General features: G+C 53.4%; 3 protein-coding genes and 1 long non-coding RNA gene across 27 annotated transcripts in view; 2 read left to right on the plus strand and 2 right to left on the minus strand.

The window, feature by feature from the left end:
* The first annotated feature begins 798 nt into the window (after window positions 1-798).
* Window positions 799-3519, plus strand: Endog (endonuclease G). 2 transcript variants are annotated; one of them, XM_087652966.1, is made up of 4 exons: window positions 799-1262; window positions 1300-1399; window positions 2433-2542; window positions 3171-3519. In XM_087652966.1, exons 1-4 carry the CDS (start codon window positions 871-873, stop codon window positions 3451-3453), a joined length of 885 nt encoding a protein of 294 aa, XP_087509092.1. In that variant the 5' UTR covers window positions 799-870; the 3' UTR covers window positions 3454-3519. The 2 variants fall into 2 exon arrangements, with proteins under 2 accessions (XP_087509092.1, NP_001030110.1); NM_001034938.1 differs by having other exon boundaries at window positions 847-1264; window positions 1302-1399; window positions 3171-3473.
* Spout1 (SPOUT domain containing methyltransferase 1) lies at window positions 2949-10445 on the minus strand. 4 transcript variants are annotated; one of them, XM_087653772.1, is made up of 13 exons: window positions 10387-10439; window positions 10058-10191; window positions 9887-9932; window positions 9561-9689; window positions 7488-7647; window positions 6837-6926; window positions 6699-6748; window positions 6427-6557; window positions 5474-5546; window positions 5294-5392; window positions 4713-4815; window positions 4448-4595; window positions 2959-3660 (listed from the first exon to the last, which is right to left on the minus strand). In XM_087653772.1, the coding sequence occupies exons 4-13, from the start codon at window positions 9649-9651 to the stop codon at window positions 3592-3594; spliced, it is 1014 nt and encodes a 337-aa protein (XP_087509898.1). In that variant the 5' UTR covers window positions 9652-9689; window positions 9887-9932; window positions 10058-10191; window positions 10387-10439; the 3' UTR covers window positions 2959-3591.
* LOC148006411 (uncharacterized) lies at window positions 7068-11153 on the plus strand. The gene is made up of 3 exons (XR_015684223.1): window positions 7068-9092; window positions 9211-9343; window positions 9473-11153. It is a non-coding gene; the product is annotated as an uncharacterized LOC148006411 (long non-coding RNA).
* A 429-nt stretch (window positions 11154-11582) lies between these two features.
* Kyat1 (kynurenine aminotransferase 1) overlaps window positions 11583-16390 on the minus strand; it is a 33407-nt gene continuing 28599 nt past the window's right edge. For 9 of the 20 annotated variants that reach the window (XM_087652669.1, XM_087652663.1, XM_087652670.1 and 6 more), the window contains 10 exons: window positions 14700-14849; window positions 14538-14624; window positions 14161-14289; window positions 13635-13755; window positions 13258-13334; window positions 13079-13168; window positions 12797-12983; window positions 12631-12710; window positions 12106-12192; window positions 11583-12024 (listed from right to left, as the gene is read on the minus strand). In XM_087652669.1, coding sequence (XP_087508795.1) covers window positions 11962-12024; window positions 12106-12192; window positions 12631-12710; window positions 12797-12983; window positions 13079-13168; window positions 13258-13334; window positions 13635-13755; window positions 14161-14289; window positions 14538-14624; window positions 14700-14849 — 1071 coding nt within the window. In that variant the 3' untranslated portion in view covers window positions 11583-11961. 20 annotated transcript variants of the gene reach the window in all.

The following is a 16390-nucleotide window of genomic DNA, read 5'->3' on the forward strand; positions in this document are numbered from 1 at the left end:
TATTTGTGAGCCACCATTTGGTTGCTGGGAAGTGAACTCAGGACTTTGTGAACAGTCAATGCTCTTAACCGCTGAACCATTTCTCCAGCGCCCTACCCCAATTATCTTTTAATGCATAATTGGTTCTGTCTCATGCTAATGGGTATAGCTGTGACTGTACACTCTCAGCCCAATTTTCTTCAGTTTTTTTTCCTTTTTTCTTTTTCTTTTTTTTTTTTTTTTCGGAGCTGGGGACCGAACCCAGGGCCTTGCGCTTGCTAGACAAGCGCTCTACCACTGAGCTAAATCCCCAACCCCTTTTCTTCAGTTTTTACATATCGTTCTTCCTTCACCTTAATAAGGTTGCAGTCTTAATATATTCATAGGTTAAATATTGCTTCATCTGATATGCAGGAAATATTCTTATCCAGCCCCTGTCCTGTGGACAGGAATCACTGGCCTACACAACCAACTTGCCAGGCCCAACCCATGAAACGGGTTGAGAAGTTAAGACACCAGGAAGTATAGCTGTTTTTGTTAACCTTATTAGCAAGCTTCAATTCCAGGCGGTTATCAGCAGCTACAGTTTTCACCTGCGTCCTACTGTCCTTCGCTCATTTGGTGGCAGGAGGATGGGTGCACAGGAGGGGTCTGACAGATTTGGGGTTCTGTCCTGTTTAAAAGCAACTAGATTTCCCAGGGACTTGTGAGCAGTACAAGGCGAGGCGGAGCCAGACGTGGAACGACCAATGGCAAGCGGGTAGGGCGGTACCAGGCCCTTGCCCTGTCTTAAAAGGGCAGCTGAAGGGCGTGGGGGACACGGCACAGGCTCCTTCGCATTTTTGCTGTAGCTTTTTTTTCTTTAGGTAGCGCGCTGGTCCTCCGGTAGGCATGCGCGCGCTACGGGCCGGTTTGACCCTGGCGCTGGGCGCCGGCCTGGGCGCCGCGGCAGAGCATTGGCGGCGGCGAGAGGGTAAAGGGCCGGGGCTGCTGGGCCGAGTGCCAGTGTTGCCGGTTGTCGCGGCCGATCTTCCCGCGCTGCCGGGGGGACCGGCTGGCAGCACCGGAGAGTTGGCCAAGTACGGGCTGCCCGGCGTGGCGCAGCTCCGGAGCCGCGAGTCCTACGTGCTGAGCTACGACCCGCGCACGCGCGGTGCGCTCTGGGTGTTGGAGCAGCTGAGGCCAGAGCGGCTCCGTGGCGATGGGGACCGTCGCGCCTGCGACTTCCACGAGGACGATTCTGTGCACGCGTACCACCGCGCCACCAATGCGGACTACCGCGGCAGTGGCTTTGACCGCGGCCACTTGGCGGCCGCCGCCAAGTGGCTTTGACCGCGGCCACTTGGCGGCCGCCGCCAATCACCGCTGGAGTCAGCGGGCCATGGACGACACCTTCTACCTGAGCAACGTAGCGCCTCAGGTAGTCCGGGACCCTTGTCGCCTGCCTCAACGCAGCGCCTAGATCTTACTTTACACGTGCATGGTGGCGGGAGGGAGGAATCCTATGGTCGCACTGGAGAGTCCCGGGTTCATCCCTCTTCAGCCTCCCGTGGCAAGCAGTGCACTAAGCAGTGATTAGCTGCAGCAATGTCAATAGCAAGCGACCCAAAGTGCTTCCTCAGGGAACCCTGGAGCTGGCCTACAGCAGCTGCCAGGGAAACAGCTGCCATGAAGTTGGGCTGCTGGTGCCAGTCACACCACCAGGACACATTGTTAGCACTACACCAGCTCCCAGCAGGGCCTTGATCGTGAAATAGGTTTCTGGGACATCCATTCAGTGGATGGAGATGAACAGGAGCCCACACAACACTCCACCCCTTTTTGTTGCTCGAAGTTTTTTTTTTTTTTTTTTTTTTGGTTCTTTTTTTTCGGAGCTGGGGACTGAACCCAGGGCCTTGCGCTTCCTAGGTAAGCGCTCTATCACTGAGCTAAATCCCCAGCCCCAGTTGCTCGAAGGTTTGAGACAGGGTTTCTCTGTGTAGCCCAGGCTACCCTGGAACTCAAGAGATCTGCCTGCCTCTGCCTCCTGAGTGCTAGAATTACTCACACCTTTTTTTTTTTTTTGGTTCTTTTTTTTTTTCCGGAGCTGGGGACCGAACCCAGGGCCCTGCGCTTCCTAGGCAAGCGCTCTACCACTGAGCTAAATCCCCAGCCCCCTACTCACACCTTTTTTAGAGCTTGTCCTGAGGTTTGGGAGTTTCAAGGGACCTTAGGGGTCTCTGAGTGACTAATGTTCCCTCTTTCCTTTCTTTGAGTTGGGGAAAGCTTAAAGATTTGGAGTGCCAGGGATGGGGTGTGGCTAGCACTGGCTTAACACCTGTAGTCATATTGCCTCAAGGAGTGACCCCTTTCTTGAGCCCTGTCCTCCAAATGTTTGGGAATCGACCTTAGGACTTGGGACATCCCTAATAGAAGGTCCGAGGTGTGCTCCTGAGCCTGGCTTCTCCCACCAGGTGCCACACCTCAACCAGCATGCCTGGAACAACCTTGAGAAGTACAGCCGCAGCTTGACTCGAACTTACCAAAACGTTTATGTCTGCACAGGGCCTCTTTTCCTGCCCAGGTAAGGCTGCAGCTCCTGTTCTCCAACCTCATGCTTTCTGCATCACTGTAGCCGGAGACCTTAGGGTGGCCTAGAACTCTGTTGTGCCCGCAGGTGCCTGGCCTCACACCTGCCTTCCCCCCCCCCCCCCCCCTTCTCATGCCTCACCACCTGTAACCTGTTGCTACACAAGGGTCTCTCTCACCGCTGCCTCTGATCTTCCAGACAAGTGAGCCAGTTTTGCTCCTCTGGACAGCCGCAGGAAGTGTCACCAGCACAGGCTGCACGAGGCGGCAGCTGCTGAGGAAACTCTGTGGTGTCCACTGAGCATCAATCATGGCCTCCACTCATGCTTGTTTGGTGTACGGCCTATGGGACAGGTTCTAGTCGTGTGAGCATGGGTGAGCATCCAGGTCTAGAGAACTCATTAGAACTCATTCCTCTATCTTCATTTATTGCCACCCATTCTGTCTGAACCAGCATTGGGCAGAAAAGCATTGGTCCCCACCATACATAGTTCCCAGACCAAAGGAGGAATCAGGCACAAACAAACTTCTTGTTGGAAGTTAGGTCAGAGGAGGCTTCCTGGAAGAGGTGACCTTGAATCTAACCAGGCCTCTTGGCCACCTGTGCCTGGGTCTATCCACAGGACCGAGGCTGATGGGAAGTCCTATGTGAAGTACCAGGTTATTGGGAAGAACCACGTGGCAGTGCCCACACACTTCTTCAAGGTGTTGATCCTGGAGGCAGCCAGTGGGCAAATCGAGCTGCGTTCCTATGTGATGCCCAATGCCCCGGTGGATGAGACTCTCCCTTTGGAGCGCTTCCTAGTGCCCATCGAGAGCATCGAGCGGGCCTCGGGATTGCTCTTCGTGCCCAATATTCTGGCTCGAGCTGGAAACCTCAAGGCCATCACTGCTGGTAGCAAGTGATGGAGTAGGACTCACTCAAGACTCTGGGAGACGGCTCGCATTAAAGGCAGTTATTTTTGGAGAGAAGTCTTGACCATCTCTACTCCCTGTGATCCTCCTTGTCTTGCTGCTTCCTCTCATCCTGGATCCAGAGGGCTGTCAGGTGGGTCGCGCCCCTCCCTGGGTGAGGCCAGGCTGCAGAGCGGCCAGTGAGATGAGTATGGCCTCCTGGAATAAAAGAAGTTGGTTGTGACCTGGTAGGCAGGCAGCCTTCCTTTTCAGAGCCCCACGTGGGGTCTACCTCAGAGCCAGGAGGGGAAAGACGACTGGTTGGCAGGAATTAGTAACATGGGCAGGGCTTCAGACAGGGAGACTGGGGCTGCTCATCTGCAGAGTCACCGCCCCTGAGGCTGAAGGAGGAACAGAGCCTCCCTGTGATCCCCATAGGGACACAGCCCATGCTGGCCTCAAGGACGGTTGCATGGATCTGTGGATGCTGGGATCTTGTTCCACTTTCCCCAGGAACAGAAATGTCTAACACCCAGAGGGGACACTCGGAGGGGGGATGGGTTAAAAAAAAACAGAACCGAACACCCGGAGGGACCTAGGCAAGCACACGGAAGCCAGAGGGCCTGCAGAGGGACAGACAGGACACCTGGGTCCCTTGGCCTAGGCACGTGAGACTACTACAGGGCCAGGAAGGCAACTCCTGTGCTCTTGTATCCAGGTCCTGCCCCTAGTTTGCTGTGGTAAAGATCCCAGCTTCAGAAAAGCTATTTAAATGGGGCTGGAGAGATGGCTCAGTGGATAAGGGCACTGGCTGCTTTTCCTCAAGTCCTGAGTTCAATTCTCAGAATGCACATGACAGTTCCTAACTCTAGTCTCCTGGGATCCAACGCCCTCTCCCGATGTACAGATGGACACAAGTACATGCAGACAAAACATCCCTAAGTGTCTTTTAGAAAAGGCATGCTGTGTGGGTCACAAGAGCTGGGTGCCAGTGGCTGCGGCTCACCTCGGTGCGGATGGTACGACTGCCCTGGCTAGGGCATGTGTTGACATAAAAGTCGAAGAGGACACTGGGGTCAGCCACTTCAAGGTTCGGGTCAGCATCCACTCCAGCTTCTAGCCCTTGGAGGCCTCCGAACACCACAAGAGCATGCCTGGTACCCAGAGAGGGAGACACTGACACCAAGGCTCCACTGATTGCAGTCTCCAGAGCCTAAGGTCCCTAACCCGCTGTGGATTAGGGCCCAGTTCCTGTACTAAGCAGCACTCACCTGAAGTTGGGCAGCTGGGTAGAGGCCACGCTGGAGCCACGTTCTGATGTCCCAATGGTCAGGTCATACCCATCCTGGAAGGGAGCCTCGGCAAACACAGCACCTGGGGGTGGGCAGACTCAGTGGGGTCTTGCTCTCGGCTGTGTGTCTAGTACAGTGTAGGGGTGGAGGGAGAGGTCAGGTAAAGAAGGCATCCACTGCTCTTGGGACGCTGACCTTGCCTGGGGAACATTCGGGGTAGGCAGGGAGAAGCTCCCAAGCCCCAGACGACGTTTAGCAGTCATGATACTTAAGTCAGCAAGGTCTTGCTCTCAGGTATCTAAGCTGGTCTCAAATGACAGTGAGATTTCTGTGCTGGCCTCGCTAGAGCTAAGATTGCAGCAGGATAGGGGCCAAGCACCTCCTGTTCTCAGATGTTCTTAGCATTCACAGAGATGTTCGGGGAGACTGGGGTACCAGAGATGAGACCAGAGACTAGAGGAGGCTTCACCTACACACACATCTTGGTAGGACAGAGACCCTGATCTGTGGGTCTCACAAGTGGGACAGATGGACACTTGGGGAGGGACGTCAGTTCTTACTGAGGCAGGAGGCCAGCCGGACAGTGTAGCCCCAGTAGAGACCAGCTTTGGTGCGGGGGTCCTGTGACGACACGACTGTTCCTTTGTACGTCTTGCATTCTGGAGAATAGGACAGGCTGTGAAAACCAAGGAGGCCGGTAGCGAGGAGGCAGCTGTCAGGGTCAAGGTGGCCCCCAATACCTGGGAGCTGCTGCTGGTTCAGCCGCACGGTCACCCGAAGTCCAGGGTCCAGTTTCTTATCAATCTTCACTTCCTGAAGAGAAGCTAGCACAAGTGAGAGGCACAACACAAAGGGGACAATGTCCTCAGAGACCCCAGGTCAATGTGCCACCCTGTTTCTGGCAGTGGGTGGGACCTGCTAAGAAGGGCTGTTCATGCAGAACAATTATACAGGGCATTGGTCAGCAATGCAAGCCCAGGGCTTACAACATGGAGAGAGACAGTGTCTACGAAGCTACACTTGGATCCGGCAAGATGGTTCACCGGGTAAAGGCTCCCGTCCCCAAGCTTGAGGACCTGAGTTCACTTCCTACACAGTGGGAGAACTGACACCTGCCAAGTTACCCTTTGACCTCACATTCATTCCTTGGCATGAGCCTATTTACCCACACACTCTCTCACACACAGATTAAAGGTGGAAAAATTTAAATCTACCTAACCTCAAAAACAGCAAAGCTGAGAACATACCATCATGGGGCATGATTAAAGCTCAGGAACGAAATCAACAGAAAAACAGCACAGCGCCAACAAGACATCCAGAGCATGGTTCCTTCTCGCTTCCTTAGGTGTGTGGGTATTTTGGCTGCATGTGTGCCAGGGAGTTATGCTCATGTCTGGGGCCCATGGAGGCCACAAGAGGGCACCAGATTCCCCAGAAGGGAGTTCCAGGGCTTTGTGATCCACAGCAGGGTTCTGCGTGTTGAACATGGGTCCTCTGCAAGAGCAGCCCGTGCTCTGTAGCCTGTGAGCCACCTCTGCAGCCGCGAGGGGCTCCTCTCTGGAGCCCCACTTTGGGTTCATTAGTGTTTCACAGCAGGCCTGGAGTCCAGGTCTCCTCGTTCATGTGTCCTCACCTGTCTTTCATAGATAGCAAGTGTCCCCAAGTGTACCACAGGCCGCCTTCCCACTCCTACCTTCTTCATTCCACAGTTGACCAAAGAGCCGTGGCCAGCCTTGGTGGGCCGGTCCACCACGACGCCTTCTCTGAACTCAGATTCTTCATCCTGACGCATGTGGTGAGGGCTGTCCAACGGGTTGAGGATTCCTGGGCAGGGGACAGGAGGGTGACGTCAGGCCAGGCTCTACTCTGGGCCTGCCTTCCTACCTGGAGGTGTCTGTGGGGCGGGATGATTTCTCAGTGCCTGAGGATGAGCCAGGGGGGATGGGACAGGCACAGCAGCCGTACCTGCAAACTGCAGATCCTGGTGCTTGGGGAAGAACGCTTTCCTCAGATACCTAGGCAGGAATGCAGCTGTCAGGACCGTCACGGGGAGGCTGCCCCCCAGCTACCTCAAAGGTGACGCCACCCTCACCTCACACTTACTGTGGACACTCCAGGTACTGCAGGATGCGGGCCAGCTGGACACATGCCTGCCCCTTCTTGCCAATGCCCCTGAATTCTCCCTCCACACTCCTGGAAAGATTAAGACAGGCCTCCAGACCCAAGTGCTGGGTTGCTGAGATGGCTAATCCTGAAGACTGAAATTCCATGCCCACAACCCCATCGGGAAAGGAGGCCTGGCAATCTGACTCCCACCAGTTTTTTTTTTTTTTTCCACTTCTTTTTGGAGACTGGTTTCTTGGTGTAGCCCTGGCAGTCCTCCTTGCTCTGTAGACCAGGCTGTCCCTGAACTCTCAGAGACCCGCCTGCCTCTGCCTCCTGGGTACTGGGATCAAAGGCGTGTGCCACCAGTGCTCAGCTCAAACTGCATTCCAATCTCCACAACCACACTGGTGTTTGTATACAAGCACCGTAAAGAAATGTTACACAAACCCACAACCAGGGAAGTGCTGAGTGTCATGTGCTTCAGAGTAGAGCATGGGCAAAAACAAGTCCACTCTCTAGCACCAAGGGAGAGACAAGGTTCATCTGCAGCTGCCTTTGAGAGCTCCTCCCAGGCAGCCGGGCAGGGCACGAGGAGCAGGACAGAGCCACAGCCACCCTGCTGGTCCTCCCCTCTCCCCAAAGACTCACTTGGTATCCTGGCCCTCCTCATCGAACACCACAATCTCATCCACACAGAAGATGGCGCAGGCTCTGGCGATCTGGCCAGCCAGGTAGGTGCGGAGTTCAGGTGACTGGGCGTTGTCCAGGATGGAGCCTGGCAGGGCCACACTCAGAGTGTAAGGCCGTCCTAGCAGAGGCAGGGGGGTGTTCCTTAGTCAGTCTGATGGGCTGTGGGCCTCCCCTCCCTTGCATGTGTCCCGTGGCTCAGGGGAAGAGAACTGTCTGACACGGAGGAATTTTGAGATCATCAAGCTCCTCTTGGCTTCAATCTCTTCAGGAACTAAAGCCCCCAAGGCTTCTTAAAATAAGAAAGCCCAGAGGACAGGGTAAAGCATCAGTCGGCAGCACTGTCCTATATCCACCTCCTGGCTTAGCTGTCAAGTGTGGATGAGAAGAGCTAAACTGGGGCTGCTCTTCCACAGGTCCTGAGATCAGTTCCCAGCACCCACACGATGGCTCACAATCCCCTAAAACTACAGACCCAGGGGATCCAGTGCCTTCTGGTTTTCAGTTATACATGCAGACAAAACATCCAGATATGTAAAACACATGAACAAATCTTTAAGAACAAAAGCAAAAGTATAACGAGCATTTGATATTACAGAAGCTCCAGGAAGCATCAGGTCCTCCGTCTGCCTGCAGGATCCACACCTTGGGATCCAATCAACATTTACAAATCACTGGCTGGTGTTTTGTTTGTTTGTTTGTTTTCCCTTTTCTATGGGGAGTCCTACTGTAGTCCTCACGTTACTCTCAAACATGATCTTCCTGTGTCAACTTCCCAAGTGAGAGGAAGTACAGATTTAAGGTACCAGGCTGAACTCATTTGAATATATTTATGAAAAAAAACCACCTTTTTATCTGTTTAATATGGAAAGAGGCTTGTCCTCGTTATTAATAAAGTACCAGGCACTCACATGGCATTACACTGGACCAGACGTCACAGTAGTCTGGACGTGGCTTTCAGTACGGGAAGGAGGATTTCTATGTGAAAGCTCACCAACTGGAGGACATGAGCATTGACAAACCGGTACCCAGACAAGCACAGGATCCTGGAAACAATGGCCTTCACCCAGGAAAGCCATGTATGTATCCCGCCTGCAGTCCCAGAAGTGGTGGGTAGCTGAGATAGGAGATTGGTGGCCTGGCTGGAGAGGATCCACCACATTCGTCCCCTCCTGCGGTTTCTTGATCAAAAGGAGGAGGCACTTAGACATCACTGCCAGGGACCATGAATGGATGTTTCGTGTCTCAGGTTCTTGTCTCTGGGCTCCTCAAAGGTACAGTGATATCGCTCACTAACAGGCACCAATGAGACTTTTAGACAGGGCCTCACTACTTGCCAGGATTAGCCTTGAGTTCTCCATCTTCTCACCTCAGCTCCCTGGTGCTGAGGCGGTGGCTGTGTGTATCACCATGGGCAGCAAAAGATATTCTGTTAGGGAGAATGCACTGACACAGACCACTCAGGGCATAACACAAGATAGGGAGAGCCAGGTCCAGAAGCTTACAACCAGGACTCATGCTGTCACACAGCGTTCTCCTCCTGCACCACAGGTCAGGATGTTAGAAGTGCCAATCAGGGGGCCGGGGATTTAGCTCAAGTGGTAGAGCGCTTACCTAGGAAGCGCAAGGCCCTGGGTTCGGTCCCCAGCTCCGAAAAAAAAGAACCAAAAAAAAAAAAAAAAAGAAGTGCCAATCAGAGCCTGCAAAACCTTTCCTCTTCACAGCTTTCTGTATAATTTTCAGCATGTGTCAGATATAATGGGGAAATAAGGACATGTTTCCACTAGGAAATTAAATGACAAACAAAACTCAAGAAAGTGCTCAAGGGGGGCTGGGGATTTAGCTCAGTGGTAGAGCGCTTACCTAGGAAGCGCAAGGCCCTGGGTTCGGTCCCCAGCTCCGAAAAAAAGAACCAAAAAAAAAAAAAAAAAAAAAAAAAAAGAAAGTGCTCAAGGGGTCTGAGCTGGAAGCAGGTTCGTTGAGAGGGTCTGCTGCAGGCCACAACCTGTGTCCTCTCCAGGCCCAGCTGCTTACCTTGGTTGCTCCTCTGGGCAGCCGCCTCTTCCTCCTCCTCTTGGCGCTTAGCCTGTTCCTCTTGGGCACGCTGCCGCTCCAGTTTTTTCATTATCTTGAGGTCCTTCCACTTTTTTTTCTCCTCTTTCTCTGGAGAAGAATTGGTGGGAGAAGAGGACTTGGCATAGTGAGGAGAGTTCCCTCTCACTGAGCCAGCCTGGGCTCTGGAGAAGCCGCCAATGCAGCTCCACTTGGATATACTGAGACCCAATGAGGGTTTGGCAGGGCAGTAGGAGGGAAGGGAGGGCTCAGAACGCTTGCCCAACTCCGCCTCCACCTTTACTTACTCTGCTGCTTCCATTTTCGCCATTCAACCCTTTGGCCGTGTTCACCCTGAAAGGAAGGAAGGAAGGAAGGAGGAAGAATGAGAGGCTGAACTGCCACATATAAGAGAGGTGCAACCCCGCGAGGCTCCCACCATCTGACTCTCTCAAAATCAGGCAGGGTGGAGGAAGTACCCAGGGACTCGCTGTGCACAATGCCTGGGATCAGGTCCGGCACAGTAAGCAACCAGGAAGTTGAGGAATGAATTTCCATGGGGCAAAAGAAGAAACTGAGGGGAGGGGAACACAGGTCTGTCCATAAAGCCGCCCTAGAAATCAGAAAACAAGCCAGGAGAGGACTCAGGACACCGTCGCCCTGCGGATGAATGTAGATCGGATCAGCTAACCCCACAAGCTCAGGCCTCGGACCAGGAGCGAGGAGGTAGCAGAAGACCCAGGCCGACACCACTGTGAGACGCTGCAGCTCCCGGGACTACCCCGGAACCCATCCGTTCGCCACCTACCGGGCCACAGGGACGCTTCCCCGGGCGCTCCGCCATGTTGCCAGGAAAAACACGCGCCTGCCAATAGTCACGCCTCTTCCGGCCACACCTCCGCAGAGCTACCCAATCAGAGACTCAGCCGAACGTGGGGCGTGTCCTCGGAGCCAGGCTGAGGTGGAGCTCGGAAACTCCACCTGCCTGTTCGGAGGCTGCAGCTCTGGTGTCCTGTCTCCAGGGCAACGAGTTCACAGCACCAAGTTGTCCTGAACCCAGTAAGGCTCTGTGCTGCCCTTTGGATTGGTACCCTGGTGATAGTCAGCTTCCATGTTTTATGTAAGGAGATCCTACTGGAAATTACTAGAAGTTTATTCCCGTTCATTTGCACTTTCTTTTTATTTATCCATTCATTCAGTTTCTTGGGAATACAAATATGTCAATATGCTAAATCAAGTGCTCCACCAGTGCCCTATATCTCCAGCCTTGTCCAGACATTATTCTTTATCAATCTAATTTGTTTGTTTTGTCGTCGTACTTTAAATAAAAAAAATAACGGATACAGGGTCTTTTTAAAAAGTATTATTTAGGGGCCTGGAGAGATAGCTCAGTGCTTAAGAGCACTGACTGCTCTTCCAGAGGTCCAGAGTTCAATTCCCAGCAACCACATGGTGGCTCACAATTATCTGTAGTGGGATCGGATGCCCTCTTCTGGTGTATCTGAAGACAGCTGCAGTGTACTCGCATACATAAATAAATAAATCTTTTTTAAAAGTATTATTTATTTACTTCTATTTATATGAAGGAAGGTAACTAACTAACGGGCCGTGAGACAGAACTCAGATCAGAATGAACGGTTTCAGTTATATTAGCTGGTCGAGAAATAGCTAGGCCTGAGGTTTGGGCTGCGGCTGCTTTAGTGGAGCCAGAACTAGGGACCAGATCCCACTTCTGTGTACCTAGGAGGCTGTTCTCGACCCCATTCCTGTCCACACACGAACACCCTAACCCAGCCTACAACTTGCTTACTCTGAGCGTGAGGAACATAGCATACACCTTGTTTCTGAATTTGGATGGTCGTGAACAAGTCGCCTGACTTCAGATGAGTTCCAAGTTTCCAGTCTGTCCCCACACCCCTTCTTTATAAAGAAGGCTCTCTGAGGTCCCTTCCAGCTATTCCGAGCCCTGTTCAGCAGGCAGTCTAAAGGAAGAGAGCAGCTGCCTTGAGGGTCCTAATAACTTAAAACTTTATTAGGAACAGTAGCAACATCCTGAGGTCACAGGAGAAGATGTAGAGAAGCCACAGAGCCTCGGCAGGGCTAAGGTGGTACCGGGCCTGATATTCCACCCTTTCCTGCCCCAGGCAGAGAGGCCAGAAACAATCAAAACCCTACAGGCAACCTACAGAGGAGTAGGCTGAGACCCAGAACTGGCCCCCAACCCAATAGTCCAGATGGACACTGGGAAAGGATGGCTTCAACCCCCAAGACATGGCCTCTTTTCTGGAAACATGCGCAGTCACACAGCTGGGCCCTCCAGTGCCATCCCTGTGCTAAGGCATAGCTGAGGCCTGTGTTCGAGGTGGGGCTGAGGGCAGCCTCCTCAGGGTTGGAGCTCTTTCCACTTGCGCAGTCTCTCATCCATGGCCTGGAGTGTGGCCTTGTCCTGCAAGATATACACCGAGTCTTCTCTTGCCCCAACCAGTGGCTATCCAGGCCCAGCGGCCTTCTCCCAGCTTTCTCTCACCTTGACAAAACAGAATCGGATGTAGTGGTCAAAGTCCTTCTGATGGGGCCGACTGAAGAATGTGGAGACAGGGATGCCCACCAAGCCCTGGGGATGAGGAAGACCATGTCTGCATCTAGCCTTGAGAGCTAAGACATCAGCTCAGGGGACAGGCACTAAGGCTGAGTGTGTCCCCTCTATCTCCTGGGCCTGGTCAGGAGAGAAGCCCTAGGGTTTCATAGTGGGCTCCTCCTAGGTTGCAGAGACTGAATAGACTGTGTGCCTGGCAGAGCTGGGAAGAACTTTGTTGGAACCTCAGAGGTTTGAGCAGGGTGAGCGGAGCAGATGTGCCAGATGCTCACTGCTTAAGAGGGAAGGCCAGGCTCAGAGAAGGGCAGGGCCTCCTGGGGCCAGCATGGCTTTTTGTGCAAGGGAGAAAGAGGCTCTGCAGTCAGCCTTGTATCAGGAGTCATGGGAACGGTTTGGCTGGCGTCCCCTGACTACACTAAGCACAGGACCCCGTACAACTACATCTGCTGGCCCTACCATGTTTTTGATCATCCACTTGGCAAAGCGTCTGTCATAAGGCTCATCCTCAGCTCCGGGCAGGTCAGGCATCTTGCTCTCTGGGGCAACAAAAGAGGTTTGTGATGAGTCCTGGTCAACTTTGGTACCTTCCCAAATCCTGAGTGACATGGGCAGGCCCACTCACTGAAGTCTGAGATGTCTGCAATGAGGAAGTAGCTCCCCTGGGAGATCCAGAGCTTGAGGCCCACTGACTGCAGGCTACGGATCATGTGGTCTCGGTTCAGCTCCATGGCCTGTGGCAGCTGCAAAAAGTAGCTGCTCGGTTGTCCAAAGTGTTGCTGCTCCCGCTCAAAGCACTGGGCTACTGCAGCCTGGACAGGACAGACGGACAGATGGGTCAGCTATGACCTGTCTGGGGGCTTTCCTGGCCACCTTCCCAGACCATGGGGTTTCCTGCCCTTCTCACCTGGGCCTGGGTGGGGCAGTGGAAGATAGAATTCTGGTGCACTGTCCTCAGGTGCTTCATGATGTTATCTGGACCCATGACCCAGCCCACCTAGACCGGAAAACAGCAGGGTCCTCAGGACCAGAGAAGGCCTTTCTCAGTCCTCCCGCTGCTGCTGCCTGCCACATGCTCACACTTACCTTCCAGCCAGTGGCACTGAAGCTTTTGCCTGCACTGCCGATGGTCAGGGTCCGATCCCACATGCCAGGGAGGCTGGCTACCCAGGGCCAAGAAGAGCAAATGCTGAAATGGGCAAGGTGGAGGGAAGGGCCCCAGGGACAAGCAGTCTCTTAACTGAGGATTGGTATCCACTAAGCTGTTGGCAGGACCCATTACATTTCCTGGGGAAGCAGAGGCTACTGCCTTCCTCAGAGCTCAGGAAGGGGAAGTCCTGACCATAGTCACACCATTTTCAGTTCCACACCCCTGGGTCCTGATCCCCAGGCCTAGGTTGCTCCCAGCTTGGGCTCAAGCTCTGCTCAGATGTTCAGGGGATGCTGTGTCAGGCCCGGCTCACCGATGCTGACGTGCTGGTGCCCGTCATAGACCAGCCACTGGTAGACCTCATCAGAGATGCACAAGACATCGTGCTGCTGGCACAGATTAGCCACCAGCTCCAGCTCCATCCTAGAGAATACCTGTGGGGGCCAAGGTCACAGGTGTGCAGCTGGGACTGTCCCCAAGTGCAGAGCCTGCTCAGAGCACAGGACCTGACCAGGTCTCGGGGCTTCTCTGAATCATCTCTTTGTAATATTGAGATGCAACATTGGTCCATATTGCATCTACCTCTGCCATCCTGACCTTGTGGGAGTGGCTATGTCTGGATCCCACTGCACAGACAGATAAAGCCACTGTTTCAAAGCTACCAGGAAGTGCCCAGGCCCTCAGCCCATGCACCCAAGCCTTCACATCTCTGGGAGGATTGGTCCTCAGAGTTTCAGGCATTCAGCCTTCCCACTTCATGCAAGGAAACTGGGAGAGTCCACACTCAAGACCTGAAGGAAAAGTGTGCTTGCAGAGGTCTCCGAATGGATTCTGGGTACCTTTCCTAAAGGGTTGTTGGGTGTGTTGAGGACCAGGATCTTGGTGCGAGGTGTGAACTTGCTGGCCAGTTCTGCAGGATCCAGTTGCCAATCATTGCTGGCTCCCAGTTTCCCCTTAGGAGCAGGGCTCTGCAGGAGGAGGTGGGAGGGGCAGCAGGATTTATTTTCCTGACCACAACTCATCTCCTTTTGAATCTGTCCTGTCTCTGCTCTCAGCTCTGGACTCTACCTCCAGCCTATAAGTTCAGAGGACTCCTTTCCCTTGTCCCTTGTCCCAGGATTTAGCCCAGCTTGTACCTTGGGTCCCTCAGCTGACCCATACCTCCCAGGATCCTTTCCCAGTCTTTGCTTACCCACAACCACACAGCATTCCTTACCGGCTTCAGAGTCACGAACACAGGGCAACCTCCAGCCATCATTGTCATGGGTTCATAACAGTCAAAAGCAGGTTCCATGATGATGACCTGGGTCAAGGGTCAGGTTATCTGGGGTCAGCACTGCCCTGAGTTCCTCCCTCCCATTCAGGTGTCACTTCTTACCTCATCTCCTTCATCCACCAGGGCCTGAAAGGCTGTGAACAAGGCCCCATAGGCACCCACTGTCACCAGCACATTCGTGAGTGGGTCCATCTCCTGTCCCAGCAGCTTGCCAAAGAAACTTGCCAGGACGTTTGTCAGTGGTGGGTAACCCTGCCAGCCAGGACAGCATGGTCAGGCACCCAGGATCGGCCTAGCCTCTCAGCTCACCTGCACCCGGGCACTTTCCAGCAAAGTCAGCTTTCCTGGGCTCAGTCTCCCCTAGCAGCCTGGGCCATGGAGTCACTCCCAGAGCTGGTGTGTGTGGAGAAGCTGACATTGTGTCTGTCTCCTCCTCCAGCACAGCAGGGCAACAGGAACCCACACTTCCCTGAGTGCCTAAAGGGCACATTTGTGCTCACCCCAGCCCTGGAACCACAGATTACTGTTGGGGTGCAGTACAAAATAGAATGCCTGAGGAACTGTCTTGCCCAAGGTCCTAGAGAATGAGGTGCAGAATAGGAAGGTTTATTTTTCTCCTTTCTAAACAACTTACGAACAACAAAACATTTATTTGGCGGGGCAGGGTGGAGAACACCTTTAAATCCTGCGCTCAGGAGGCAGAGGCAGGCGGATCTCTGAATTTGAGGCTAGCCTGGTCTACAGAGAGAGTTTCCGGAGAGTAAGGACTTCATAGAGAGACCCTACCTCAAAGGAAAAATTATTTATCGTGTGTGTGTGTGTGTGTGTGTGTGTGTGTGTGTGTGTGTGCAAGCATGTGCACACATAAGTACAATATTACACATACGGTGGTCAGAGGACAACATTAAAGAGTGGCTCTGTCTGCCTACCATGTGGGATCTAGGGACCGAGTTCATGTCATTCTTCAAGTGTCTGAGCTGTTTGGCTGGCCCCTCCCTCTCCTGGACTGACACATGCTGACTGAACACTTGGCACCCACAGGGCAGAGTTTGAGGAAATAGCCCTCGCGGGGTAAGTCCTGGAGGTGGCAGCACGAGAGGGGTGGGCTTACTGCATGAGCAGTCAGGAGCCACCGAGAGAGGGGAGAAGACAGGCCCAACAGCCAAGTGACTAAATGAACGGCTAGAACTTAAGCGGTGCCCTAGCGTGCCAGACAGAAGACAGGAAGATGGAAACAAAGTCCACACACAGAGACACAAATAACGCAATCTGTGAGGGACAGAGCTGCCTCCTCCTTCACGCACCCTCCCAAAACCTCGAGTTAAGGATGCACCTCATAGTGGAAGCATAAGTAGAGTCAGGGGGCTGTTGAACTTAGTGGTGCACACTGAAAGAGGGCTGTGTCCAAATCAAAAGGAAGTAGCCAGAGCACAGCAGCCCGGAGACACTGAGGTGACAGGAAGGACTGACTGCTCATGCTTCCTCAGGCTGCCTGCCCCCACCTCTGCAAATTAGACACGGGGCTTAGGCATAACACACGAATGCTCCGCCATCAAAGATGAAGGTGCCTTTTATCTTTTGGCTTAAGCAAAGAATCTTCTGCGTTTCTCTGAGATCAGCCTCTTGGTAGGATGTCAAGGAGTAAGCCTAAGTCATGGACAGTTTACCAAGACTTGTCTACCACATTTAAATGTATGCAGCCTTCATTATTTGGGGAGGGGGCTGTCTCAGTATGTGGCTCTGGCTGGCCTGGAACTGCCTATGTATACCCGGGTGACCTCAAACTCACAGAG

The sequence above is a fragment of the Rattus norvegicus genome, chromosome 3, assembly GCF_021556685.1.
Source record: "Rattus norvegicus strain SHRSP/BbbUtx chromosome 3, alternate assembly SHRSP_T2T, whole genome shotgun sequence".
NCBI classification, from domain to species: domain Eukaryota; kingdom Metazoa; phylum Chordata; class Mammalia; order Rodentia; family Muridae; genus Rattus; species Rattus norvegicus.

Coding starts and splice junctions, on each gene's coding strand:
- Endog (XM_087652966.1), top strand. CDS start 871: ATGCGCGCGCTACGGGCCGGTTTGACCCTGGCGCTGGGCGCCGGCCTG. Junction 1,400..2,432: donor TGAGCAACGTAGCGCCTCAG/GTAGTCCGGGAC, acceptor TTCTCCCACCAG/GTGCCACACCTCAACCAGCA. Junction 2,543..3,170: donor GGGCCTCTTTTCCTGCCCAG/GTAAGGCTGCAG, acceptor GTCTATCCACAG/GACCGAGGCTGATGGGAAGT.
- Spout1 (XM_087653774.1), bottom strand. CDS start 10,136: ATGGAAATTCATTCCTCAACTTCCTGGTTGCTTACTGTGCCGGACCTG. Junction 9,690..9,886: donor GCGAAAATGGAAGCAGCAGA/GTAAGTAAAGGT, acceptor ATTCTTCTCCAG/AGAAAGAGGAGAAAAAAAAG. Junction 6,927..7,487: donor GAGGAGGGCCAGGATACCAA/GTGAGTCTTTGG, acceptor TAATCTTTCCAG/GAGTGTGGAGGGAGAATTCA.